The sequence below is a fragment of the Lepidochelys olivacea genome (assembly GCF_965140295.1).
Source record: "Lepidochelys olivacea isolate rLepOli2 genome assembly, chromosome: 16".
NCBI lineage: Eukaryota > Metazoa > Chordata > Testudines > Cheloniidae > Lepidochelys > Lepidochelys olivacea.
The window spans coordinates 2,412,110-2,439,599 of NC_140426.1; the positions used below are offsets into that span (position 1 = coordinate 2,412,110).

General features: G+C 52.6%; 1 protein-coding gene across 1 annotated transcript in view; it reads left to right on the forward strand.

Annotated features, from left to right (window-relative positions):
• WDR31 (WD repeat domain 31) overlaps positions 1 to 27,490 on the forward strand; it is a 56,559-nt gene that overhangs the window by 24,001 nt on the left and 5,068 nt on the right. The window contains exons 5-10 of the mRNA XM_084650254.1: positions 4,158 to 4,302; positions 4,389 to 4,489; positions 9,596 to 9,663; positions 10,961 to 11,102; positions 12,266 to 12,428; positions 16,585 to 17,286. Of these exons, the coding sequence (XP_084506380.1) occupies positions 4,158 to 4,302; positions 4,389 to 4,489; positions 9,596 to 9,663; positions 10,961 to 11,102; positions 12,266 to 12,428; positions 16,585 to 16,745 (780 nt within the window). The 3' untranslated portion in view covers positions 16,746 to 17,286. The remainder of the gene's footprint in view (positions 1 to 4,157; positions 4,303 to 4,388; positions 4,490 to 9,595; positions 9,664 to 10,960; positions 11,103 to 12,265; positions 12,429 to 16,584; positions 17,287 to 27,490) is intronic.

A 27,490-nucleotide genomic window follows, 5' to 3' on the forward strand; every position in this document is an offset into this window, starting at 1 on the left:
AGAAGACGCTGGCACTCAGGAGACTCAAATTCTATTCCTGGCTCTGCTGCTGACCTTGCTGGGTGTGGCTGGTTCAGTCATTTCCCCTCCATGTGCTTCAACATCCCCCTTCGCAAACGGGGGTTAATAATGTGCTCTCGGCTTCGAACAGGGCGAGGCAGAGTACTCTGGACAGTCCCCTCAGCGTGTAAGGAACTAAACCAAAGACGCTCTCTTGCAAACTGCAGCTCCTTCCTAATCCATTGGCATTTCTGTAGAACAGTGGTTCTCAAACTTTAGCAACCCGAGGACCCAAATTTTGATTTAAAATTTTTCAGAGACTCCCAAACCCCCCACTCAGCCCCGGGCCTCATCTCCACTCCAACCCTGCCCCTCCTCTTCCACACTTCTTTCCACCCCCTCCCCGAAGCGTGCCCCGTCCCCACTCCTCCCCCTCCCTCCCAGTGCCACCTGTATGCAGGAGGTACTGGGAGGGAGGGGGTGGAGTTGATCAGTGGGGCCTGCGGACCCCCTGGAGTACCCTTGTGGACCCCAGTTTGAGAAACGCTGCTGTAGAGTATTTCAAGTGTCCTGTGCCCTGTCCGTTCTGTGGCAAGCTGGGCCTAACTCCTGTGACAAGGCCTTGAGGGATGGCATTGCTAAATCCCAGAGTGCCCTAGGAGGCAAGTGGGTTGAATGTGAAGTGAACAGGCCAGCCAGAGCCGTTTTCCTTGTGTGACGATAATTTGGTTTCATCTCCATTGCAGGAGGTCTTGATTTCCTCTGCCCTCCAGGGTCTTGTGTGCTGTGGCATGCTATACTGGCGCTGCCTGGGGACTGAAGTAGTTGCAGAGGAAGCAGGACTGCATGCCGCTCCCGCTCATGGTGTGTGAACCCCGTATCCATGCAGCGGAGCTGGGGACAGTTGGGCTGGGAGGCAGTTTGGGCATTTGCCACCTGAGTTCATTGGAGGCTTTGGCACTGGGGAGGGACTGCATAGAATCATAGAATATCAGGGTTGGAAGAGACCTCAGGAGGTCATCTAGTCCAACCCCCTGCTCAAAGCAGGACCAATCCCCAACTAAATCATCCCAGCCAGGGCTTTGTCAAGCCTGACCTTAAAAACCTCTAAAGAAGGAGATTCCACCACCTCCCTAGGTAACCCATTCCAGTGTTTCACCACCCTCCTAGTGAAATAGTGTTTCCTAATATCCAACCTAAACCTCCCCCACTGCAACTTGAGACCATTACTCCTTGTTCTGTCATCTGCCACCACTGAGAACAGCCGAGTTCCATCCTCTTTGGAACCCCCCTTCAGGTAGTTGAAAGCAGCTATCAAATCCCCCCTCACTCTTCTCTTCTGCAGACTAAACAATCCCAGTTCCCTCAGCCTCTCGTAAGTCATGTGGCCCAGCCCGCTAATCATTTTTGTTGCCCTCCACTGGACTCTCTCCATTTTGTCCACATCCCTTCTGTAGTGGGGGGACCAAAACTGGATGCAATACTCTCAGTGTGGCCTCACCAGTGTCGAATAGAGGGGAATAATCACTTCCCTCGATCTGCTGGCAATGCTCCTACTAATACAGCCCAATATGCCGTTGGCCTTCTTGGCAATGAGGCATACTGCTGACCCATATTCAGCTTCTCGTCCACTGTAATCCCCAGATCCTTTTCTGCAGAACTGCTGCTTAGCCAGTCGGTCCCCAGCCTGTAGCGGTGCATGGGATTCTACCTTCCTAAGTGCTGGACTCTGCATTTGTCCTTGTTGAACCTCATCAGATTTCTTTTGGCCCAATCCTCCAATTTGTCTAGGTCACTCTGGACCCTATCCCTACCCTCCAGCATATCTACCTCTTCTCCCAGCTTAGTATCATTTGCAAACTTGCTGAGGGTGATTCATCCCATCATTCAGATCATTAATAAAGATGTTGAACAAAACCGGTCCAAGGACCGACCCCTGGGACACTCCACTTGATACCGACTGCCAACTAGACATCAAGCCATTGATCACTATCCATTGAGCCTGACAATCTAGCCAGCTTTCTATCCACCTTATAGTACATTCATCCAATCCATACTTTTTTAACTTGCTGGTAAGAATACTGTGGGAGACTGTGTCAAAAGCTTTGCTAAGGTCAAGATATATCACATCCTCCGCTTTCCCCATATCCACAGAGCCAGTTATCTCATCATAGAAGGCAATCAGGTTGGTCAGGCATGACTTGCCCTTGGTGAATCCATGTTGACTGTTCCTGATCACCTTCCTCGCCTCTAAGTGCTTCAGAATCGATTCCTTGAGGACCTGCTCCGTGATTTTGCCGGGGACTGAAGTGAGGCTGACTGGTCTGTAGTTCCCTGGGTTCTCTTTCGAAAATATGGGCACTATATTTGCCTTTTCCCGATCATCCAGGACCTCCCCCGATCACCATGAATTTTCAAAGATAATGGCCAATGGCTCTGCAATCACATCAGCCAACTCCCTCAGCATCCTTGGATGCATTAGATCTGGACACATCGACTTGTGCATGTCCAGCTTTTCTAAATAGTCCTTAACCTGTTCTTTCACCACTGAGGGCTGCTCACCTCCTCCCCATACTGTGTTGCCCAGTGCAGCAATGTGGGACCTGACCTTGTCTGTGAAGACCGAGGCAAAAAAAGCATTGAGTACTTCAGCTTTTTCCACATCCTCTGTCACTTTGTTTCCTCTGCTATTCAGTAAGGGTCCCACACTTTCCCTGATCACCTTCTTGTTGCTAACATACCTGTAGATACCCTTCTGGTTACCCTTCACATCCCTTGCTAGCTGCAACTCCAATTGTGCCTTGGCCATCCTGATTACACCCCTGCATGCTCAAGCAATATTTTTATACTCCTCCCTAGTCATCTGTCCAAATTTCCACTTCTTGTAAGCTTCCCCTCCTCCTCTCCCTAGGTGAGTATGGCAGCAATCATTGACTTTTGGGGATGGAGGGGAAGCAGCTCGAGGACCTTGTTTCCTTCTCCCTGCCCTACCGGCCTGTGACAGCTTCCTGCCTCCCTACTACACCTCTGCATCCACTAAAGGTGGCTAGGCACAGCTCTGCAGGTTTCTGCTAAAATGATCAGCAGCAAAGTGGTTATTGACATTTAAATGGCCATCATTAGGTTTCAGAGCTCTTGCTTCCCAGGGAGGAACTGTTCGCACCTCTCTGAGCGCTTGGTTCCGGCTTCTGAAGAGTCAGGAGAACAGAGCTGCCTCAGCTTGTGCCTGGTTCATACCTGGGAAGTTCCTTTCACACCCCAAAGGGTTGGAGAGTGATTTAGTTTTGTTAATGAAAGCTTAGGCCTGGTCTACAGTACAGACCTACAGTGGTATAAATGCGTGGCTCGGGGTGTTAAAAATCCACCCTCCTGAGCAACACAGATGTACCGACGTAACCCCCCGTGTACACAGAACTGTGTCGGTGGGTGGTGGATTAATTACACCAGTGGTTCTCAACCTTTTTTTAATGTGGGGACCCCTACAAATTTTCACATGAAGGTGCGAACCCCTTTGGTAATCTTAGACAAAGTCTGCTGACCCCTAGGGGTCTGCAGACCACAGGCTGAGACCCACTGACAACGCCAATGGGAGAAGCTCTCTCGCTGGCATAGGAGCATCTTCACTGAAGCACTACAGCCGGCAGCTGCACCAGTGCAGCATCTGAAGTGTAGACCTGCGTGTGGATTGTGTCTCTCGGGTCAGTGGTGGGAATAGGGTCCTTGGAATCGTTGAGAGCACGAGGCCCTGGATATATTCTAAATCTCTTCCTTTGCTTGCTCTCCTCTGCCTGTGACTGTGACCTGGATCACTGGATCTACTAGTTAACGTTTGTCCACAGTTCTTCCATATAAGTTGAGGGAGTGTGTTTCTGGGGTCGTTTAACTCTTGAGGGGAGCGATAAGGGTCTGCAGCCAGCGACATGAATTCACTGAGATGCAGTAATCGCCCTGAATTGCACGGCCTGGAGTCGTCTTCATGTGAGTACAAAATGGAATTTGTAAATCAAAATATCCCCCTTTTGGAGCTGTGTGTTTCCTGGGCCACATGGCTGCAGCTCTGAGCTCTGAAACGATTGCAGACTTGCTGGGCTTTTCTTGCCTTGCCGTTGGGTTGAGCTGGCAAATGGATCTTGTATCTCTCATTCTGTTCTGTGCAGGTGGCCTGTGTCTTTGAATCCAACAGTTTTTTCAGCGCCTCCCGTGACAAGACAGTCATGATGTGGGAGCTACACAGGAACTCGGGGCCAAGCCAGCACTTCCCAGGACATGACTTGGTTGTAACTGGACTGGCGGTGAGCCCAGGTGAGGCCCAGCTGTCTCCTACTGCTGGCAGTTGCAGTAATGCTGGTTTCCCTGCCCTCTCTTACATAAAGTCATTGTGGTTGTAGACTCTTTACAGCTGTGCACAGGTTCAAGGGACAACACCATGTGCAAGTGGGACATAGAGACCGGGGAGTGTGTGCGCAGAGCTGCCATCTCCAGGAATCTGGTAAGAACAGATGTCCCTGTTTGTCCTAGAATGGCAGCTCCCTGCCCAGTGGCTCGTGTGCATGTGAATCTGTGCAAAGGGGAAACTATTTTTGCTGCTGCCCTAGCAGCAATGCAGTGGTTTCCTTGTGTGTGTGGTGAGAGCAGGCCTTGCCCCCCACACAAACTCCAGTTGCATGTTTCATTAATGCTCTGAGCTCAGGCAGGCCAGGGCAGGAGTCTCTGAAAGCTGTTCCCAATGGATGGCACTTCAGGGGCCCTGGTGACTGGAAGTGGTGGGTCCACCTCACCAGATGCCGAGTTTGCATTGATCAGCGTATTTGAAAGCAGCCTCTGCAAGGAGGCCAGTGGTGAGTGGACGCATTCTCTGCCCCTCCAGATAATGCAAAAACCGCAGAGCATGTGGCTGGTACCTGGGAGGTGTCTATCCCGGATGTACTGCATCATTTGCTTCCCAGGACTTTGTCTGGCCACTTCTGCCAGCCTAATATTCCCCTGGGGAAACCCAGTGGTGCAGGTGTAACCCAAAGCTCCAGGACATGGGCCCTAGCTTTCCAGAATGACTAAGGTGAATTCTAGAAGAAGCCTTTCACACCGAGTCCCTGCTTGATCACCCAGGAATCCCGGCAAAAGTCCTAAGCTAGAGCTCAGGCCATTGGATCAGAGGCAGCCTGGAGTGAATGGGTGCAACTGCCTCGGGGAGCGTGGGTCACACTCAGCAGTGACTTCCATGCTGAGGAAATTGAATGTGTCCTTGGACCTGGACTTGTCAGAAGTGAGGTCCCTGCCCCAGAGTGCTCAGTGGACAAGGCAAAACGGGAGGAGCAAGAACACAACAGCATTTTAGCGTAATCCTGCACACATCCCAAGAGCAGGAAGAGACCCCAGCAGGAGGGTGTGAGGTAAAGCAGGCTTCAGCTTCCATTCCATCATCTCCGCACTTCAGTTCCTGCACCGGTGGCATCTACTTGCAGCACACGTGCTATTCTGTCACTTCCACCCATTTCTTACCAGTCCTTTAAGACCCTGCTATAGCGTCTGAGAGCTGTGATAGTGCAACACTGATTTGCTCTCATGCTAGTGTGATCATTGTACGAAGCAGTGATTGCGATAACCCAGGGGTCGGCCACCTTTCAGAAGTGGTGTGCCGAGTCTTCATTTATTCACTTTAATTTAAGGTTTTGCACGCCAGTAATGCATTTTAACATATTAGAAAGTCTCTCTCTATAAGTCTCTACATTATTGTCGTATGTAAAGTAAACAAGGTTTTCAAAATGTTTAAGAAGCTTCATTTAAAATTAAATTAAAACGCTGACCTTACGCCGCCGGTCCACTCAGCCCACTGCCAACCTGGGGTTCCGTTCACCTAGGCCAGCAGTCGGCTGAGCGGGGCCTGCGGCCGGGACCCCGGCTGGCAAGGGGCCAGCAGCCAGAACCCAAGACCGGCAGTGGACTGAGTGGGGCCGGCAGCCAGGACCCCAGACCGGCCATGGGCTGAGCGGCTCAGCCCGTTGCCACTCAGCTCGCTGCCAGTTTGGGGTTCCATCCGCCAGCTCCTGCCAGCCAGGGTCCCTGCTGCCAGCCCCGCTCAGCCCGCTGCCGGTCTGGGGTCCCGGCCCTGCCCATGTAGAGTGGGGACCTACCTTCTCCCTGGTTCTAGCCCATTCTCTTCCTCTCTCTGCACTGAGCTGAGGGTGGGAGAGCACTGAGCACAGGGCTGGGGGTGCAGGAGCAGGCTGGGGGTTGGGGTGCAGGGTCTGGCCAGGAGCTAGAATGAGGGAGGGGGCTCAGGGTTGGGGCAGGAGGTTTGGGTGTGGAGTGCTTACCTGGGCAGCTCCCATTTGGTATGAGGGGTGCAGGTGGGAATGTGGGCAGGGGGAGTGCAGGAGCTCCCGTTTGGTGCTCAGGGTGGGGGTGGGAATGTGGGGGGTGCAAGAGTCAGGGCATGGGGTGGGAGGGCTGGGGGTGAGTGAGGAGGGTGCAGGAGTCAGGGCAGAGGGCTGGGGGCATGTGTGGGGGGGTGCTGGAGTCAGGGCTGGGGTCGTGGGGGGGTGTAGGGGTCAGGGCAGAGGGCTGGGGTGTGTGGGGGGTGTAGGGGTCAGGACAGAGGGCTGGGGTGTGTGGGGGGTGTAGTGGTCAGGGCAGGGGGCTGGGTGTGTGTGTGGAGGTGTAGGGGTCAGGGCAGAGGGCTGGGCGTGTGGGCTAGGGTCATGCGGGTGGTCCCAGCCCCCTGCCCAGAACGGCTCACAGCAGGGGGCTGGAGGGGATGTGCCCTGATTCCACCCCCCAGGCCCCTTCCCCACCTCTTCTCCACCTCCTCCCCGGAGCAGCAAGCGAGCCTGCTGCAGCTCTGCTTTTTCCCCTCCCAACAAGGGCCACCAGCTGATGGGCAGCAGGGAGGGAGAGGAGGAGGGGCAGGAAGGGGGGGAAGAGGCGGGGGTAGGGGGGGAGCTTGCCTGCCCTGCAGCAGCAGCCAGCAGGACCAAGCTTCTTCATCCTGCCTCCGCGGGGAGGGGCAGAGAAGACCAGGCCAGGGGGGTCAGGATTTTTAATGGCACGCTGCTGCCTGCCAGGGTCCCGCGGGCGCTGAGTGGGGCCGGCGGCTGGGACCCGGCAGGCAGCAGCCTGCCATCAAAAATCGGCTTGCCTGCCATCCTTGGCGTGCGTGCCATAGGTTGCTGACCCCGGTGATAACCTGTGGCACATGTTGCTCCCTTGTCTGCCTTTGCCTGGCATGCGAGTTAAGGCTCACGGCTCCTCGTGTGAGGCAGGGTATGTCCTATCCCCAGGGCCGGATTAACTTTTTATGGGCCCAGCCGTGTGTTGTCAGCATGCCCCTTCCCCCTGGGGGCGGGCCCGCACCACACCTCCCCCTGCCCAGTACCCCACACTTGTGTCCAGCACCCCCTTGCCCAGAGACCTCCACCACAGATCTCTATGCCCAGCCCTCACCCCTCCCAGAGACCTCCCCCGCTGGCCTCCCACCACAACTGCACAGCACCTTGCACACCACACTGCTCACCCAGTTCCCCCCACCCGTAGACCTCCCCACTGCCTACCACCTTCCTCACAGTCCCACCATCCCAGCTGCACAGCACCCCATATTCCTGTGGGAATTCTGCACCAAAAAATCAAAAATTCTGTGCACAGTATTTTAAAATTTTGCAAATTTTGTTTGTCAATAAATAAATCTGGAGGCTCCAACATGGCAGTGGGAAGCACAGGCCACTGGTTAAATGGAGATGGGAGTTTACCCTGCAGCCTCACCCCATCCCAGCCTGGGACAGGGACTCAGCAGTGAGGCTGCACCCGAACCTGACACAGTGCAAGGGCCAGGCCTGCCCCAGAAACACCCTGGGCCCCTGCCCCCTGTGCCAGGCGCACCAGGTGTGGGTGAGCAGGCTCAGCCTGGCAGCAGGATCCAAGTGCAGAGGGACTTAGTGTGGGGGTATCCAGGTGGGGGTCAGAGAGTTCTCTGTGGGGCAGTCTGGGTGCGGGTGGCTCAGTGGGAGATCTGGATGCACAGAAGCTCATTGGGGGGTACCGGGGCAATGGGACTCTGCAGGGGATCCAGGTGAAGGTGTTTGGTGCTCGGCGTGGGGGTCGAGGTACAGGGGAGGTGGGGTTCATTTTGGTGGACGTCCAGGTGCAGGTGGTAGGGGCTCAGTGGGGAGGGTGTCTGGGGGGGCCCATTGGTGTGGTACAGATGCAGGGGAGGTGGGGCTTGTCAGGGTGAGGGTTCGATGGGCCTGATTAACAGGGGAGCCCCAGCTTCTACCAAGGGGATGCAGCATGCTGGGCTCCAGCTTCCCCCCTGGTCCCGCTTCCTTTATCCCCTTCTTGTCCCCATCCCATGCCCCTTCCCCACTGCTCCATCTCCTCCCCAGGCTTGGGGGCAGGGGGGAACCTCCCCCCAGCACTCACCGGCGGAGCGGGCTGGGGCCAGGTCACTCCACCTTCCTGCCGTCTGGTGATTGCAGGGCAGGCCCGCCCCGCACTCACAGGGAGGCGGGAAGTGGAGTGACCTGGCCCCAGCCCGCTCCGCTCTGCTCCCCTGGCTCCCGGACTTTGGGCAAGGCGGGAACTGCCCCCAGCACTCGCCGGTGGAGCAGAGTGGGCTGGGGCCAAGTCACTCCACTTCCCGCTGCCCGGTGAGTGCAGGGTGGGCCCGACCCCTGCTGCAGTCCCCTGGGATGTAGCTCAGGGGAGGGGCCATGGGGGGGCAAGGGGCGGAGTGGGGGTGGGGCTGGGACTGGGGCCGGGGCGGAGAAAGGGTGGGAAGAGGTGGGGTGGGGGAGGAACAGGGGTGGGGGCAGCTTTCCTGGCCATCTCACCCAGCCGGGGGATTGGGCTGGCCTGGGCCCTTCTGACTCTGGGCTCGGCGCCGTGGTAAACCCGGTACAGCCTGTCCCTGTGTTCCACTGGGCAGGCTGGGGCACTGAAGGGTTAAGGCCATCCCTTAGCCCACCTCAAAATCAGGCTCCAGGAGACTTGCCCAAAGGCAGAGAGTTGAAATGAGTCCGGACTAGAACCCTGAACTCCTGCTTACAACTCCACAGCACAGAAGTCATCAGACTGGGTCAGACTCAAGGTCCAGCTAGTCCCACCTCTTGTCGTCGGCAGCTTGTCGTCGGCTACTTGAGAGGAGGGGGCAGGAATCCCTGGAGAGGACAATGTGGTGTAACCTGACTATGAGGAAGTTTCTTTCTGACTTCCTTAAAGGTGGTCTTTTGTCCTGAGACAGGAGAGTTTCTGACCCCTCTATTTTGTAGCCCATCTAATGGGACCAGGGACATGTCAATTACCCATAGAAATGTCCCGTTGGGATTTTGTGTAGGGCAGTTTAATCCTACAAAGCCCGTGGCCTCCATGGTACCCTACTGACCAAGTCCCCTCTCCTCCCTTGTTGCACCTCAAATCACACAGTGGCTACTAAGGGAGCAGCATTGATGGGATCCAGAGGTAGCTCCACCCAGCCCTCCTGGCTCCAGTGATGACTGCTTGGGACAGAGGATGGCTGGGCCACAAGAGCAGTGTATGTGTGGGCAGGGGTCAGTTTGGGCTGTGTTAGGTGGACAGGTTTCTGGTACAACTTTCCCTTCGGCAGGTAACACACCTGTGCTGGGTTCCTGCAGAGCCGTTTGTCATCCAGACGTCAGAGGATAAAACAATCAGGTAAAGCCTAGTGGTGGGGACCAACTGCAGAGGTGGGACTTGGTGTAGTCAGGAGAATGTGGGTGAGGGGTCCCAGAGCTTTGTAAAACCATCCCATGGACAGTGCTAGTGATTAGACCTGTTGGTGGGATGGGGGCTGCTAATGGCCTTGGACTGCAGAGTTGCTCACTTGGGTCCAGGATGAGTGCCTGGGCATCCCCAGACCAGTGCGCTATGGCTGTTGGGCGCCTCTCTCTTTCACTGGGTGGGTGGCCGTGGCAGCTGTCATTCCTCATCCCATCTTTTGGCAGGCCAGGTGTTTCTAACCCTGTTGAGGAAGTAGACACATCAACAGAGAACTTCATTACTGCTTGAACTGGGGCAATAAGGAGGATATTGTTTGGCGTCTGCAGCACAAACCACAGCAGGGAGTGGCTTTGTAGGCTAGTGAAGTTGTCTCCCAAGCTCTGTTGCTAGAAGCAAACCTTGTGCTAACCTCGCATTTCGTGGAGAGCATCATCTACAGCAGGGTAGCGCACGATCAGGACACCAGTGCTGTGAGCAGTACCACTTGCCACTGGCTGGAAGCTATGTTAGCTTTTGGCGTGGCTTTATCATCGCTGATCAATATTGTTACCGTTGCTGGAGAAAACAGGGAGTTTGCAGACAGCGTGCATGATACGCAGCAGAGCAGGACAGTGACGAGCTATAAGAGGAGCAATGTCCAGGGCTGCCCAGCCCTCTCCCAGGCAGAGGGGGCCACCAGCAAAGAAAAAAAACAGCATTTCAAAGTGGCCAAGATGCAAATCCCCATGTAGCCGAGCTACAGGGTGGGAGATGGATGGGGCAAAGGGAATGGGACTGAAAACACGTTGTGGGCTGAAGGGCGAAGCATTGTTGTTTAATGTAAGTACTGCAGTAGCGTCTCCTCAAGGCCCCAACCCAGACCTGACCCGTTGTGCTAGGCCCATGGAGCTCGCAGGCTAGATCTCAAGGGAGGAATGACTCTGGCTTGGGTAGAGGGAAGGAGAGCTCCGGTTCACACATGTGGAGCACCACAAAGAACTAGAGAATTGGCAGGTCTGGGCTAGAACACGGGGATGAGTCATGGAGCTCGGTAACCCTTGAAATAGAGGAGGAGAAGCCCAGGCTGGAGAAGTGAAGAGATTGGGTTGTGCATATTGTCATGAGCATGCATCAAAATAGCCAGTTTGCATTCTCTTCTGTAGATTCTGCCCCAGTAACTGGCCAGATGTTGCTAGGAGTTCCAATCACTGTATTAACTCTCCCTCACTTGTTCTTTTTTCCTCCTTTCCAGGATCTGGGACAGCCGGGAGCTACAGGTGGCCCATACGTTCCCAGTAAAGCAGTATATTCAGACCTACTGCGATGTAAGCCAGGACGGCCGGTACTGCATCAGCAGCAGCAATGGCTTTGGTGGGGAGGGCTGCGAAGCCACAGTGAGTTTGCTGGCTGGGCAGCAATTTGCTGCTTGTTCTAGTCCTCTCCTGAAATTGTTACCTATAGACAGTAGCCTGTCTCATGGGCAGCAGGGCTCAGCGGGTTCACCTTGGTGCTCTGAGAGCAATCCTGCCAGGAAGTGCAGCCTGCACGCTGGACTGGCTTTAGCCTTGGTATTATCTGTTGGGGCTTGCTCCCTGCATCGTGCATCTCTTTAAGGCTTTTAAAAAGCTTTCCTTTGTGATAACGAATGCTCTGCCTTCATCATAGCGCTGGGATTTCAGCTCCACATGGGACAAGCTTTACAGAAAACACACAGGCAAGCTCCTTGCCCCGGGGAGTTTACAGTCTAAGGCCTGATCCTGCCACCTCTTCAGTCCACACGTAACTCTGCACATGTGTATCCCCAGGACTCTGTGTGTGGGACTCTGCGTGTGGAAGTGATTGCAGGCCTAAATGATGGCTTTAAGTGAGACATATGGCTGTAAGAGATGCCAGGGAAGAGAGAAGTGACGGGCACTTATTAGAGAGAGAATTACCTGTCTGTTCAAGCTGGATGCGTCGAATGTAGTGAGAGAATGTAACCTCTTGAAATGTGTACTAATGAGAAATCATCCCACTGGGTTTTGACTCTTTCAGGGGAGCTGATCCCACCCAAAGCCAGTAGCAAAATTCCTATTGTGTTCGGTCAGTCTAGAGTTTGACTCTGCATTTAAAAATAAACTTGGCATGGGGCTGGGTCCCACAACTGTCTTGGTGATTGCAAGGCTGTACCCCTGAAGCTCTGGGAATGTGGCATACACCATCCCACATCCGCTGCGGGGAGGAGTGGAAGACAAAGGCTGGAGAGCAAACCCAGAACAGGTGTGTGAAGGAGTTAAGACTGGCAACAGGCTGTCTGCCAGCAATGCAATGGGGAGATGAGGGGAACGGAGCACCAAGCTGGGACGCTCGTGTAAACCTCCGTGGGTATGTTTGTCTCAGGCTCAAGATACGTGGCCGTATCAGTGTGGTGACGGGTGCTGAGTGAGGACAGCAAGGAGGTTCCTGGGAGATGTAATGATTGGTTTTTCTTTGTAAAGCAGCCAAGCGTGGTGAAGGAATAGTAACAAATTGGTGAAGTGGCCTTCGGGTTGAGCTCTTTGTGTCTGTTCCCTTGCAGCTGTGGGACCTAAGGCAGACAAGAAGCCAAGTGCGTGAGTACAAGGGGCATTTCCAAACCACTACATCCTGTGTCTTCCTTCCCAAGGGTCTAGGTCTGACCCCAGTCGTTGCCACTTCATCACATGACTGCATGGTGAAGGTCTGGAACCAAGACAACGGAGGTATGGCCTCAAAATGTGACTTAGGAGGAACCATGTATTGACGGGGTGTTAAAACATCCCTTTTTATTCCTCTCTCAGATGGTTGAGGATGGGCTACTGAGCCTTTATCCCAGCGGTCCCCAAACTTTGGAGGGTCGCGCCCCCCCTTACCCATGTCCACACCCCTCCTTCCCGGGGCCAGGAGTGGGGATGTGGCTCCAGGTGGGTGGGGGGGACACAGACAGGGTTAAGGGGATCGAGGCTGGGGCCTCAACTGGGGATGAGGCTGGTGCTGGGAGCCATAGGCACCGACTCTGTGGGTGCTCTGGGGCTGGAGTACCCACGGGGAAAAATTGGTGGGTGCTCTGCACCCACCAGCAGCCAAGCTCCCTGCCCCAGCTCACCTCACCTCCGCCTCCTCCCCTGAGTGTACCTCTCCTCCCCCCAGCACTTGCCTGTTTCGTGGTGAAACAAGCTCTGGGAGGGAGGGAGGAGGAGCAGGAACAGGGTGAAATCAGGGGAGGAGGCGGGGAAGAGGCTGGGTTGGGGCAGGGATTTGGGAAAGGGGTTGGAACGGGGGTGGGGAAGGGGCGGGACAGGGGTGGAATTGGGGCAGGGCAGGGGAGAGTCTAGCATCCTCCAGCAGAAGCCAGCACCCATGCCGGGAGCAGGGCCATGGCCAGGGGCGGGAGTGGAGCTGCAGTCAGGCTGCAGTGGTGGCTGGCAGCTGGTCCTGGGCCAGGAACAGAGCCGCAGCCAGCAGCTCAGGTTGGGAGATGGCAGGGGCCGGGAGTGGAGCTCCTGCCGGGTGCAGAGGTGCTGCACCGAGGCTGGGGACGGGGCCAGGCATGAGGCTGGGGGCAGGGAGGGGCTGGGTGGTGCTTCCTCCCCACCCCTCATGGGGGCTGGCCTAGGCCCCACCACACCTCCCCAGACATTCCTCCATGCCACCATAGCGGGGTGCACCCCACAGTTTGGGGACCTCTGCTTCATTCTGTAGGTCACTGACCCAGATCCAGCCTATGGGGTTCTGACAGAAATGGCTATTTCGTGGCCTGTGATAAACAGCTTGGACTCAGTTTCTATATCACAAAAATAATGAGTGCTCAGATTTGTAGCCTCGGAACTCAGTCGCATCCTGATTAAAATGAAAGATAAAGAATAGAGTTTTACAGATGAGACAATCCGGCAGCCGGGAGTACAGGATAACATATGAAAGGAAATGCCAAGGAGTTGTCCCAATTGGACTAGAAGCTGTAATTGCATTTTGGAACCAGGGCCTGCTGACCAAACATTCCCGCTCACTTTGGTTGATGTTCCTACTCACTTTTGTGACTGGGAATTACAGGCATTATGGGGTTAATCCTACTTGCTTCCCAGCCCCTCCCACCCTGGGGGTGTGATGAGGCTAGGTCTTACAATGATCAGAGAACAAAGAGCAAATACCTCTAAGCACTATTAGACTGGGAGGGTTGGGTTAATTGTTGCTTATCTGCCACCCAGTTTAGAATACAGAGAGAGGAAAGAGAGCTCTGGGAAACAGCTGAATTTACAGCTCTGGTGATGTTAGCAAAGCACTGGATCTTTGATCATGTGGGGTGTGGTGTTGCCAGAACCTCTTGATAGAATTTTAGCTTTAATCTAGGTGCAGTGCTATGTACATAAACCAGTATGAAATTTAGTTACGTACAAATTCCTGTGGTATGCGGCACTTTTGTAACCCACATGTAGAGCTCAGAGTGTTGTAGAAATGCCATCTTCCCATTCTCAGCTTGATGCTGCGAGGGCAGAGGTGAACAAAACTGCAGAAGTGACTCTCTAGAGACTGGCAATCCTTTTTATATTTCCCATTCCACCGTCTGACTTGCAGGCAATGCATCTACTGTAAACAGGAGTTTGCATAGACTCTCCCTCTGCCCACAGACAGTTCAGCTTCCTGCACACACCCATGCTCATCCCACAGTCTGCTGGTTGTAGAGGCCACTCTGCAGGTGTCTGTGCTGCCTGCCAGCCCTGGCAGTGAAGGAACCTGAGCTCAGGCTGGATCCACGATAAACTGCCTTAATCCTCCTGCATGGATGCAGTGTGTTGAATGGCATTATTGGTATGTTAGCCTCAGTCTTAACCAGCAGTTGATACCTGCACTTGTTTTAATAGTAGGTAAACTAAGACTCTGAGTACAAAATCGTGTATTATTAATTTGTGTTACGATAGTGCCTAGGACCCCAGTCATGGCCCAGGACCCCAAGCACCCAGGGGCTGTACAGACCAACACTGAGTGAATTTGATTCTGTTTGCCTGTTTCGTAAATACCCTGTGAAAATCACTGCTGGTGCCACTGGGATGGGAGGAGCTGCTACAAATGCCCTAGAAGACACAGGACATTAGGCTGTCTCCAGATATAGACGCAAATGTCTGATGATCTAGTCTCCATTTAAAATATATTTTATGCTGAAACCTCCTTCATGTTGGAAATAAGTTCAAGTCTAAGTCATTCAAACAGCCCCGCACACCAGTCCCCACAACCAGAATCAGACCGAAGTAGTGCAGCCCTCAGGAGACTGAACTGTTGTGTGCCACAGGCTGAGAGCCAGGGCAGCAGGTGGGTGACCGAGTTGTGCCCATGCCCAAGGACCCTGCAATGACAGGGAATTAAATGAGTGAGATATTACCCAGATGATCCTAGCTAGTGATCTGCACCCTATGCTGCAAAGAGGGTGAAAAACCCCAGGTTCCTGTCAGTCTGACCTGGGGAAAATTCCTTCCCAACCCCCAATTTGGTGATCAAATGTACATTGCAAAAAAAATGTAATAAAGAAATAAGCAGGGGGAGGGCGAGGAATTTGTGTGGCATTAATTAGGATTATCTCCAGAAGTGCAGTAACGAATAATTTAATTGGCATTGGAAGAGAGGCTTGTTTTAATGTCCATTGGTGGTGATCAAAATCATCAGGAGATGCTGAATTAATATGACGGCTGACTGTGTTTTCTGCTCTGAGGCTAATGTGTTATGGGTTGCACCTCCTGCAAAGCAGTAAGGCTCTAAAGTTCTGAGGTTTCTTTCTGAACGTGACCCCACCCCCGTGCCTGAGAACAATAAATCCAGCAACAATTAGGCCAAAGGAATTAATGTGTTGGTGAAACAGGGCCCTGCAGACGAATCACTGTGAGAACAGCATGTTCTGTGTGATGGCAACGTCCTGAGGTGGAAATCTGCTAAATGATAGCGCCTAAGCAGAACAAATAATCCTCAAGCATTGATCCTTCCGCGGGCTATTGTAACGTACCAGCTATTACGAGAGGATGTACAGATTCTCACAACCCCTTGTGTAATGGGTACCTGAGAATGTGTTTCAAACTGTGCCAACCCCGTTACTGTCACAATCAGGTGTTTTTCTGTATCAGTGCGTATTAGGACTGACTCCTCCATTGTCCCAGGCTTGCAGGAGTTTCTTAAGGCTATGTTGGCACCTGAATGGGCTTCAGATCAGCACTCAGAGAGCCAATCGGAGGCACTGCAGGGGCTAATCCTGAGAGCCGCCCCTGCAAAACAAGCACTGCAACAGTCTGGAATCCCAGCTCACAATCTGGGTGACCTGCTGTCTCTAAACTCCGGATACAGATTGCACCTGCTTGCCATGTCATCTCCCCTTAATCTCTGTTCCCGTCCGCCACTGCGGGGGGAGTGGAAGAGCAAAGGGATGGTGTGACCCAGGTGGGGCCTGGTTTTGTGCTAGTTTTCATGTATCTGTCATGGGACTGTTGAGCAGTAGAAGCTCTCACTTCTTTGGGTTGAGAGAGGGGCAAGAGGGAACCTTGATCATGTCCCTTTTTTAATCCTAGAAATGCCAGCTGCTAACACCTGGCTTGCAGAGGGGCCCATGGCCACTAGGAGCCCTAAGAAGGCTCCTACAGCAGGGTGCTGTGGCGGTAATGTCAGGTGGGAGAAGTGCCTGACCTGGGAGACAAAGTGGGGCTAGATTTCCTATGCTGGGCCATGGCTTCCTTTGAGTGTCATCCCTGTGTGTCTGTAGAAGGGGCCTGTAACTGCACCCCCCCCTTTAAAAAGCCACTGTTTTCTGTAGGTCAGTTGTTTGTTGTCTCACTGGTGAAAATGTACTTCTGAATTACAACGAAATGCATCTGACTGACTGATGCTTCCCTGTTCTCTCCACAGCTTGTCTGGCCACCGTGTGCCTTGATGGATCCGGACCCCTTGCTTCCCTGGCTGTCTGTGACAGCTCCACGCTTCTCTGTGCCAGCTTCAACTCAGGAATTCACTTACTCAGGATAAACAGCATTAAAGGGCTGGAGCTCCAGGAGGTGGCAACATTCTGATTCATAGTGACCCTCTCTGCCCCAGACCATCATGGTCAAAATCCAAAGCGGGAACCGCCTCTCTGGTAAACAAGGCTCTCAGTCGCTGGTATTCATTTCCCGGCTGACTAGGTTTAATGGCCAGGCACCTGTAACGTCCCTAGCCCCAAAGCAGCAACAATGCAGAGCCAGGAGGGTCATCAGGTTCCAGTTTCTGAGATTATGGAAACTAGCTGCATCCATTTTTAAAGCCAAGTCCTAGATGCATTTAGGCCAAATTTTAACTTGAAATGAGCCTTGCACATTTGATGCACAAAATCACAAGCGAACTAGTTATAGGTCTAACAATTGGTTAGATGAGAAAGAAAGACACAAGAAGAGACTCTACTGAAACAGGCTGCCGGCTTACAGGGAAGTGTGTTTCTGGGAACATCCTGCTGACCACGGTGGGGTAGCCTCCATGCTGTCGTGCAAGCATCTATTCCTTGCTATGCTGCAGGTTTCATGGCTTTTCTTGTTACAAAGAGCCTATCAAGGAAGGCTTGGATGCTTGTCAGCAGAGGTAAGGAAAAACCATGGATTGTTGTCCCTCTTCCCTTATCAATGTTATGATGGCGTCCCCATTTGTTACCCCCAAGGTCACGCCACCAGGGGAGAGTCTGGTTCACTGAGAAGCCTGGGTTACTGATGCTGTGTGCAGTAGCAGACTGAGGAACAAAGGGACCGTTCTGTTATCTCAGGGTAGAAGCCAAGTACTGAAGCAGCAAACTTGCTACAGTTCTGAAAACCACCTTTCAGATGTCAGCGTGTGGAGTGAATGGCTTGTTTCGGTACATACCAGTGACTGGCTAACTGAATGAACGTGCTAAGGTGTCAGGCTAGAGAAGGTCAGCCCCATTCTCATTGGTCAGGTTCAGGGTGCTGTTTAATGGAGCTGAACGCTGTGCCCCAAAGTGAATGCTTGTTCCACAACCAGGGCTGGTGTGCATGCACCCTGCTGGAAGGGGGAGAGAATTCACGCTCCTATCCTGTCACCAAAAGCTTTGGCAGCAGCTGTGAAGGTAGCTGTTTCTCCCCAATCCAAGGGAGAAGCAAGCTGATAAAGAAGACTAATGGGATGGCAGAAATAATGACATGTTCTTGGCACATTGCCAGCCTGTTGAGCAGAAGCCATGGCTGAAGAATTCAGGGAGATGTGGCGCAGGGAGAGCCCCAGAAGAGGGGTTAGGGACAGTTTTAACTTCCAGGTAAAGCTGATTCTGCAGATGGGATGGTGGGTGTTTTTAACAAGTTTGCCTGGTCTCAGCCTGCCCCTTTTTGCCCTGGTGTGGTACCTAGGGTGATAGCCAGCTTTTCAGTGCAGAAAGTGGTCCAGTGAGTCAGTAACCAGCTCTCAGATGCCTTCCTTTCCATGGGTGTGTTTGGCTCTGAAGTTCACAGTGTTCTGGGGAGAGTTGTCTGTCCAGCACTGGCAGAGGCTTCCTTTCCTGATCCAGTCAGCTCGGAGGTCACAATGCCAGCTCCAATGGCTGCTGTGGGGTTACTGCTGACTGAGAGGCCATGAATGAGAGCAGAAGTAGGCAAGAGATGTTTCCTCTCCTCTTTGTCAGAGGCTGAAGAGGATGCTTGTATAATACAGGGTGCTTCTCCACCAGGAAAGGCTATTGAGAGAGTTCCATGTACGTACAGATCGGGCTCCCCTGTGGGGTTTGCAGAGGCTTGCAAGTCTTTGGCTGGCAGCCTGGAAAATGCCGTCTGTGTTGGTTAATATCCTTGATTGGTGCTTGATTACCTGGCACTAGGAGCTACGGCCCAGATCAAATGATATGGATGATTTGTGCCATGCTGTCAAGGGGTGCTGGCCCGTGGAAGGGTCACCCCCGTGCAGTGGGGATGCTGCAGTGGCACAGAGCTGAGATAGAAACTGCTATGTCACTCCTTTACTGTGCTGTCCAGTGTCACCCACTGGGTCTGACGCTCGTGCATTTTCCCTCTGCCTTATGCCTGCCTGCAGCCCTGGTGGAGTCTCAGGCTTCCAGCAGGGCTGCAGGGACTCAGCAATACTCTTCCTGCATTTACCGCCCTGGAGCAGCTATGGTGCCAGACACCAGCACTAAAGGCAGGGAGTCTCTTCTCTGCTCCGCGGGCTGACACCCAGCCTGCCTGTGGTGGGATGAGGGGAAGCTGGAGGAATGGAAGCTGGAGGGTAATGAGGAGAAGGATGGAGAGCCCCACCCCTAACAGCCCTCCAGGCTGCCTAAGGCTCACTTGTCCTTCTCTGCCACAAACGAGCCCATTACCTCTCCTTTAGTCTGCCCTTGGACACCCCCTGCATTGCCCCTTCTCCCTCCCCTCGTGTTCTTCCCACTGCTTGGAAGGGAGAGATTGGTGATTCTCACTGGTGACAGGTTTCAGAGTAACAGCCGTGTTAGTCTGTATTCGCAAAAAGAAAAGGAGGACTTGTGGCACCTTAGAGACTAACCGATTTATTTGAGCATGAGCTACGAGCTGTAGCTCACGAAAGCTCATGCTCAAATAAATTGGTTAGTCTCTAAGGTGCCACAAGTCCTCCTGTTCTTCTCACTGGTGAGAAATTTCACACGTGGAGCTGCACAAAACTTGGCAGCTGTGCCCCGCCCTGTTTGTGGCATAGGGGTGTGGCCAGGGGATCCCTGGCCAGGGTATTCTCCCTTGGACAGGCCATTGGCTGGTAGGCTAATTGGCACTACCTTAGGGTCCTCTGAGTTGCGTTGGGAGTGCGGCCTGGCAGGCAGCTGGCCCTGGGCTGGTGCCGTCTTTCCCGCTGCTGAATGTGGCTGTACACTCCTTGGCCAGAGGCGAGGTTATGTAGATCTACATTTCCAGAGACAGAGTCTTTGGGAGGGAGGGGACCCTGGGGCTATGGGCTCCTGAGCCGTCTGGCTGCTCTTTACACTGCAGAGTAGAACTAGATTAAATGGGTGGTGCTAATCTGCACTGTAATCCCTAAAATACCTGGAATATTCCCAACTGATTTACTTAATGGCATTTTGAGTTGCTTCCTTATTGGTCCCCAAGGACTTGCCTCTTTGGGGTTCTTGGGTGGCCTGGGAGATCCCCTCAGCACATGTGAACTGTGACTGGGGGGGGAGGTTTCTCCATCATGGCATTAGGCGAAACCCTCCCAGTTCACAAGCATTAGCTGTGTCCTTGCTGCTGCTGTTCCCTCACAGTTCTTGCCTGACAGAGCTGCCTGCTACGTATGTGACTATGGCTAATAACACTTACAAAGGTCCACATTGGGAACTGATACCCCAGGGGCTAAAGGCTAATTGCAGGGTCTGGAAGCTGGAGAAGGCTGTCCCCCTTCTGTGGCATTACAGAGCAAACTGTGCCCGCTTCCCCCCCGAGCTCTAATCCCCGTTGTGTTCCCCAAAGGACAGTTTGCTCCTCTCTGTCCCCTCCCCAAGGGTTCTGTAACCCTCTGAGCTTCCCAATGTTCTTTGTGCCCTTGGCTCCCCCATCTGTAGTGGTCCCCCAAAGACGTTCCATTTTCCCCTGCTCCATGTCTCCTGGATTCACTGTGTCCATGTCTTGCCCAGAGACCCAGCTTTCTGCGGGGTGTTGCAATAAGGCCCTGGGGCAGAGTGCATGTGTGGTCCTTTAGGATCTGCAGGGCATGCTGCCAAGGTGAGCTGTGCTCTGTGAAAACACAGCTGGGAAATGGTGATTGTCAGCCCCTTCTAACTGGGCCAGACCTGATCAGAGTTACGTGCAGCCAGCAAAAGGCACATCTCAAGCTCCAAGACAAAACCTGTCAGAGGCTGAGGTGTGAGAGCTGCTCAAAGGACGGTCACAAGAACCTCTGCCAATGGAGAGTGTCGGGCGACCTAACAGTGACACCCAGATGTGATCTAATGTGGTGCTTGTGCCAGGTCTAGGAGCGATGCCGCTGCAGAGCCCATCCCCTGGGTCCCCTCTGCCTAGACTGCTGAGACTGTGTAGTGGGGTAGTTCTTGGAGCACTGGCTTGGATTCTGGGCACTTTTTTCGCACAATTATACTTGAGCCAACTAATTTTTTTTAAATTATCTGAATACCCACCAGTTAAAATGGCTGCTGGGGTGTGTAATATAGTCTTGTTGTGTAATGTTGTTTCATGTCTGTCCTCAGTGATCTGTCCTTTCCCCTTTTCTCTTGTAGGGATTTGGATTAATATCAGTGTACAGCACTTTCTGTAGCAATTTGGCAGCTTTTCACTTACAGCACATCAAAGGGTCTTTTAAAACGCATCTCTGATTTATGTCAAACTGTGCCCCTCACCAGGGCCAGACAGTGCACGGGACACATGGCCCATTTCAGGCCGTGTCATGGTTCCTTAACCCCTCCCTCCCAGCTGGTGACCCCTGATAACCAAACCCTGTTGTGCGAGTTGCCATGTGAGCTGAGGAGAGGAGTGTTTGGAAGGGATGCACAGTGAGGCAGGAGACTCCAAGTTGCACCAGTGTAGAAAGGTCACACTTGAGACCTAGCTTTGGAGAGTGACATGTTTGTCTGCAAGTTAGGCCAAGATATGCGGCAGTGGCTGTCTGCATGTGGTGGAGTTTAGCAAAAGCAGAGATTCATAGATTCATAGATATTAAGGTCAGAAGGGACCATTATGATCATCTAGTCTGACCTCCTGCACAATGCAGGCCACAGAATCTCACCCACCCACTCCTGCTATAAACCTCTCACCTATGTCTGAGCTACTGAAGTCCTCAGATCATGGTTTAAAGACTTCAAGGAGCAGAGAATCCTCCAGCAAGTGACCCATGCCCCATGCTACAAAGGAAGGCGAAAAACCTCCAGGGCCTCTGCCAATCTGCCCTGGAGGAAAATTCCTTCCCGACCCCAAATATGGCGATCAGCTGAACCCTGAGCATATGGGCAAGATACACCAGCCAGATACCCAGGAAAGAATTCTCTGTAGTAACTCAGATCCTACCCCATCTAACATCCCATCACAGGCCATTGGGCCTATTTACCATTAATATTTAAAGATTAATTAATTGCCAAAATCATGTTATCCCATCATTATCATCTCCTCCATAAACTTATTGAGTTTAATCTTAAAGCCAGATAGGTCTTTTGCCCCCACTGCTTCCCTAGGAAGGCTATTCCAAAATTTCACTCCTCTGATGGTTAGAAACCTTCGTCTAATTTCAAGTCTAAACTTCCCGATGACCAGTTTATATCCATTTGTTCTTGTGTCCACATTGGTACTGAGCTTAAATAATTCTTCTCCCTCTCTGGTATTTATTCCTCTGATATATTTATAGAGAGCAATCATATCTCCCCTCAACCTTCTTTTGGTTAGGCTAAACAAGCCAAGCTCCTTGAGTCTCCTTTCACAAAACAGGTTTTCCATTTTTCGGGTCATCCTAGTAGCCCTTCTCTGTACCTGTTCCAGTTTGAATTCATCCTTCTTAAACATGGGAGACCAGAACTGCACACAGTATTCCAGGTGAGGTCTCACCAGTGCCTTGTATAATGGTACTAGCACCTCCTTATCTCTACTGGAAATATCTCGCCAGATGCATCCCAAGACTGCATTAGCTTTTTTCATGGCCATATCACATTGGCGGCTCATAGTCGTCCTGTGATCAACCAATACTCCAAGGTCCTTTTCCTCCTCCATTACTTCTAATTGATGCGTCCCCAGCTTAGAACTGAAATTCTTGTTATTAATCCCTAAATGCATGACCTTACACTCCTCACTATTAAATTTCATCCTATTACTATTACTCCAGTGTACAAGGTCATCCAGATCTTCCTGTATGATATCCCGGTCTCTCTCTAAATTGGCAATACCTCCCAGCTTTGTATCATCCGCAAACTTTATTATCACACTCCCACTTTTTGTGTCGAGGTCAGTAATAAAAAGATTAAATAAGATTGGTCCCAAAACCAATCCCTGAGGAACTCCACTGGTAACCTCCCTCCAGCCTGACAGTTCACCTTTCAGTATGACCCGCTGTAGTCTCCCTGTTAACCAATTCCTTATCCACCTTTCAATTTTCATATTGATCCCCATCTTTTCCAATTTAACTAATAATTCCCTATGTGGCACAGTGTCAAACGCCTTACTGAAATTTAGGTAAATTAGATCCACTGCGTTTCCTTTGTCTAAATAATTTGTTACTTTCTCAAAGAAGGAGATCAGGTTGGTTTGGCACGATCTACCTTTTGTAAAACCATGTTGTATTTTGTCCCATTTACCATTGACCTCAATGTCCTTAATTACTTTCTCCTTCAAAATTTTTTCCAAGACCTTGCATACTACAGATTTCAAACTAACAGGCCTGTAGTTACCCGGTCACTTTTTTTCCCCTTTCTTAAAAATAGGAACTATGTTAGCAATTCTCCAATCATACGGTACAACCCCTGAGTTTACAGATTCATTAAAAATTCTTGCTGAGATGAGACTGAATAAATATGAAATCATCTTAGATGACCACCAAGTCTGACTGTACTGGCCCAGTGGGCACATCTGTATTGATGGCAATGGGATTTGCCTTCTTATGCCAGTGCTAAAGCTGGCCCTGCCAGATACCCCTCATTCATCAGCAAACCCAAGTCCAGGTTCCATCTGTCTGTAGTGAAGGCAAGGCTGAGTACCTGACTTGGAAAGCACTGTCAGCTCAGACGAATACCGCCTTTCCCTCCCTTCTCTGCTCTTTGTGGGCTATGGTCTAGGTTAGACAAGCATTTGGCCATTTAAAAAGGCAAATTGTAATAACTGTTGCTCTTACTGGCCCTTTACATTCATTACTATGTAAATAAATATCCCCTAAATTTGCACCTGGTCTCCATTAGCCTCCATTTTCATTATTAGCCAGGATGGTCAGGGATGCAACCCTATGCTCTGGGTTTCCTAAGCCCCTGCCAGATGCTGGGACTGGATGACAGGAGATGAATCACTCGATAATTGCCCTGTTCTGTTCATTCCCTCTGAAGCACCTGGCATTGGCTAGTGTCGGAAGACAGGATATTGGGCTGGATGGATCATTGGTCTGAGCCAGTAGGACTGTTCTTGTGTTCCTGTCCCAGAAGAGTTGTCCCTTGTTCTCTAACATGACTAGTTAAGGTGGAGCTGCTGCATCATCTCACTCCCTTTCTTAATCTCCTGTGCTTTAGATGCCATCTTGTGAGGAAGAAGTACCTCTTGCAAGGGACTGTTGAGGTTTCTCAGCACCTTGCTGAGCTGGGCCCTGGATGAGTGAGTTGTCTGTTCCCTGCTGTCACTGACTCACTGAATGGCCTTGAAGAAGCCACTGCACCTCCTTGTCCTCCACTTCCTTGGCTGCAGAGTGGGGATGATGAAGTGCTGTGATCTCTGGATGAAGGGGCTATATACACAAGTACTAACCCTGCGTGTGTCCAGCTGTGCTGCTCGGGGCACTTTGCTGAGGAAGGGGAGTGTAGTTAGCATGGCCAGAGGGGAAGCAAAGGTGCAGAGACAGTGCGCCTTGCCCAAGGTTTGTCCTGCAGTGACAGAGCTGCACTTTGCAGTACTGTCCTGGCTACTTCTGCCTTCTCCATTTCTCAGCCACTTCTAGGGTTTAATAATCAAGTCACCACAATCCCACCTGTATTTGGAGTTTGGCTTTGCTTATCCCCATCCATCCAACTCATCCCCAGAATGTAGGCCATGCGGATGGGGTTGCTGTGCTGACGGTTAGTCCCACCTACCCTGAGAGTGCTCCCTTTTCATCAGTCTTCAAACCATCTGAATTCTTGATCCCCTTTTCTAATGTGACTCTGGTTTCCTCTGCCATTAGCCCACCTTGTGGGAAATCTCTGCATCTGATCTCTAGCCCACGCACTGAGGCAAAAGATTCCCATCCTGCCTCTGACCCTGTTATTCTCACTGCCCCTTTAGCCCTGCCTTTCTTTCTCTTTCCTTGTTCTCTGAGCTCTAGAAAGGGGTCTCCTTTCCATCGTCCAACGTGCAGAACTAGAGAGATTCCAAGGCCAGAATGGACCATCTAATCATCTGGTCTGATCTGCATAGCACAGGCCAGAGAACTGCCCCGATATAATCCCTCTCCTTAGTCTGCCCCTTGCCTTTTCACCCACCATGTTGCTGCTCCTCGTTCCATAATCCCCCTTTCTTGGCACCCCCACCCTTTTTCTCTCCAGCTTCCTCTGACTCCTACTGTGTGAGCATAGGCGTGGGAACTAGGAACCCCAGGTCTGGGCTGCCAGCTCAGGAGCAGACAGGGGAAAGGGGGCTAGCTTTCAGCACCCCCACTATTCTAAGTGTTCCTACACCACTGTATGTGAGGCCTTGGCAACAGCATTGTGCTGGGCACTAACTCCTTCCTTTGCCATGGCTCATTTCCCCCACACACACACCCCACCCTGTGTTTTAGCTCACTGAGCTCCCTGTCTCCTTCATACATTAGACCACAATGTTGTTTTGCTGAATTTCAGCCCTTTCCCATCGCTTTAGCTCTTCCTGCACCAGCATCCAGCAAAGATGTGCACTCTGAGTGAGCTGGCTGTAGACCAGGAGCTGGCAGGATCAGTCAGTGTGTTCTTATGATCCCGATCCTGAATGTGACACTGACATTAGACGAGCTGCTGGTGCTCGGTGCCTCTTGAGCTCAGTTTTATTGTATCCTTAGTTTTGGTGTGTGCCCCTTCATTGAATTATGCTCTCTGTGAGCCTCTCATGGAGAGCGGGAGTGTATCTTTCCTCCAGGGATGTGTTTGCCTAAACTCCACCCACATGCTCTGAATGATCATGTGTTTTTGACTCCGGTGTAAGAGACACCTCCTCACTTGTGTGTCACTTCTGTAGAAGAGGCACAAAATGGAAATGGCCTCTTCATGCCCTTTCAGACGTGCTACCACAGTCTGCGCTAAGGCTGGTTTGTAAAGGACGAGGAACTACTGTACTGCACTTTGTCTTTTTCTACATTATTTTAAAGTAAAGTTTAAGTGTCTGTGCTGGTGGCAATTCTTGTTAGGCTAATAAATGTTACTGTAGCAGGGAGTGTGGCATCTCCTGTGTTACCTGTTAGTCTCACCTGAAAGGCGGGATGTGTGTTACTGTAACCTACTTAGCGGATCTTCTGGCACTTTTTACATAGCAAATACAAACAGAAGAAGTTTTATAGATTCCTTGTTTGTTCCATCACTGCACTGAATGTTACCGCACAGAAGCCAATAAAAATCAAAGTGCACAGGAGTTTTGTGATGGTGAGTTATGTAAAGCTCCCACCCATGGTCAGAAGGGGCACCAGCCTGCTCTGCTTGCACTGCGTTCTCAGACCCCACTGGCTCCCTGCTGCCCATCACTTGCTCCTCTCGGCCCCTTGGCCCCACCCCCCTACTCCTCTCTCCCTCCTGGCTGGACTCCAGCGCGCCTCCGGCTCCAGGCAGTCTCTGCTTCCCACCACCTGTCGGGGCCCACCCGGCCCCTCGGAGCTGAGCTGCCTGGGACTGGTGCAGAAGCCTGGCCAGTCTCAGCCAGGTGGGGTGGGGGAGTGACAGTGTGAGGGGCTTGCTTGGCCCCTCCAGGCAAGTGCATCTTAAGAGCGCCTGGCTGGGGCAGGCCCTGGTCTAGCTGATCACCCCATTCTTGAGGGGTCGGAGTGATTCCCGGCCCCGGGACTGGCTGTGTTGCTGGCTCAGCCTAGCAGACACAGTCACCTCCCAGCAGGGCTGGAAGGCAGGGGGTGGGGAGTGGATCTCTGGGTGGATGCTGGGCTGTGAGGTGGCAGGAAAGATAGTCTGTGTTGGGGGCACTAGGGAGTGGGGATTTGGGGGAGGGGTGCTGGGTGGTTGTGGTGGGACTGTGGGCAAGGGTGGTGTTGTGCAGGGTGCTCTGCATTTGTGGGGGGGTGCTGGGCTTAGCCATGCCCCATTGCTCCCAGCTGGCCCCTCACTCTGGGGGACTGACGTTCCCGTGCCATGTTCCATTTCCTCCATGGGGGCTGTGATTGGGGGAAAGAGGGGGAGAGACCCTGTCCAGTGTAGGGTGAGTTCACCCCATTCTTCAAGCTGCCCTTGATCTCCAGGCCCTGAGAGTGCCCTCCCACTCTGGCAGTCAGCCCAGCTGCGCCGGGCTGCTCCCTCTTATACTGCTGCCACATCTGGAGCATGCCCAGTAGGGATGTGGGGGCGTGGCTTCCTCTACACACAGTGAGGAGTTAACCCTTCCCATCTAATGCAGGGTGCATTCACCCCGTCATAGGGCCCACAAATATGTTTGGGGCCGGGCCCACACAGGCCCTGTTAAGAGCCCCCACTTCACACAAGGGCCGGCCAGCCCTGGAATCTGCGCTCCCGCTGCACAGAGTGCCCTAGGCAGTGGTGCTATCTGTGCTGAGGAGCCAGGGTGAGGCCATTGCCACGGCGGCCATCTCCTCCACTGTCCAGCATGCAGGCACTTCGGGGAAGGGGCCAGAGTGCACGTCCCCCACGATCCCAGAGAAAGCTGTAGCCGAGACACTGAACACGGTCTGCCCCTCCGTCCCTGAGTCTGCCAGGGGCTCTGTGCACATGCAAGGGGCTTCCCGGTGTTGGGGACACTGGGGCATGGCCACTAGGTAACTCGAGGGGATGGAAGACCACGAGTGTCGATGAAGCCCCCTTGCACTAGGCCCCGGTGTCCTTGCCCCCCCCCCGCCTGGAGGCACTCGCAGCAGCTCTGCGTGCTAGGCCCAAGTGTCCTTGGCCCCCCCGCCTGGAGGCACACACAGCAGTTATGCTGAGAATCTGCAACAGTATGTTGCA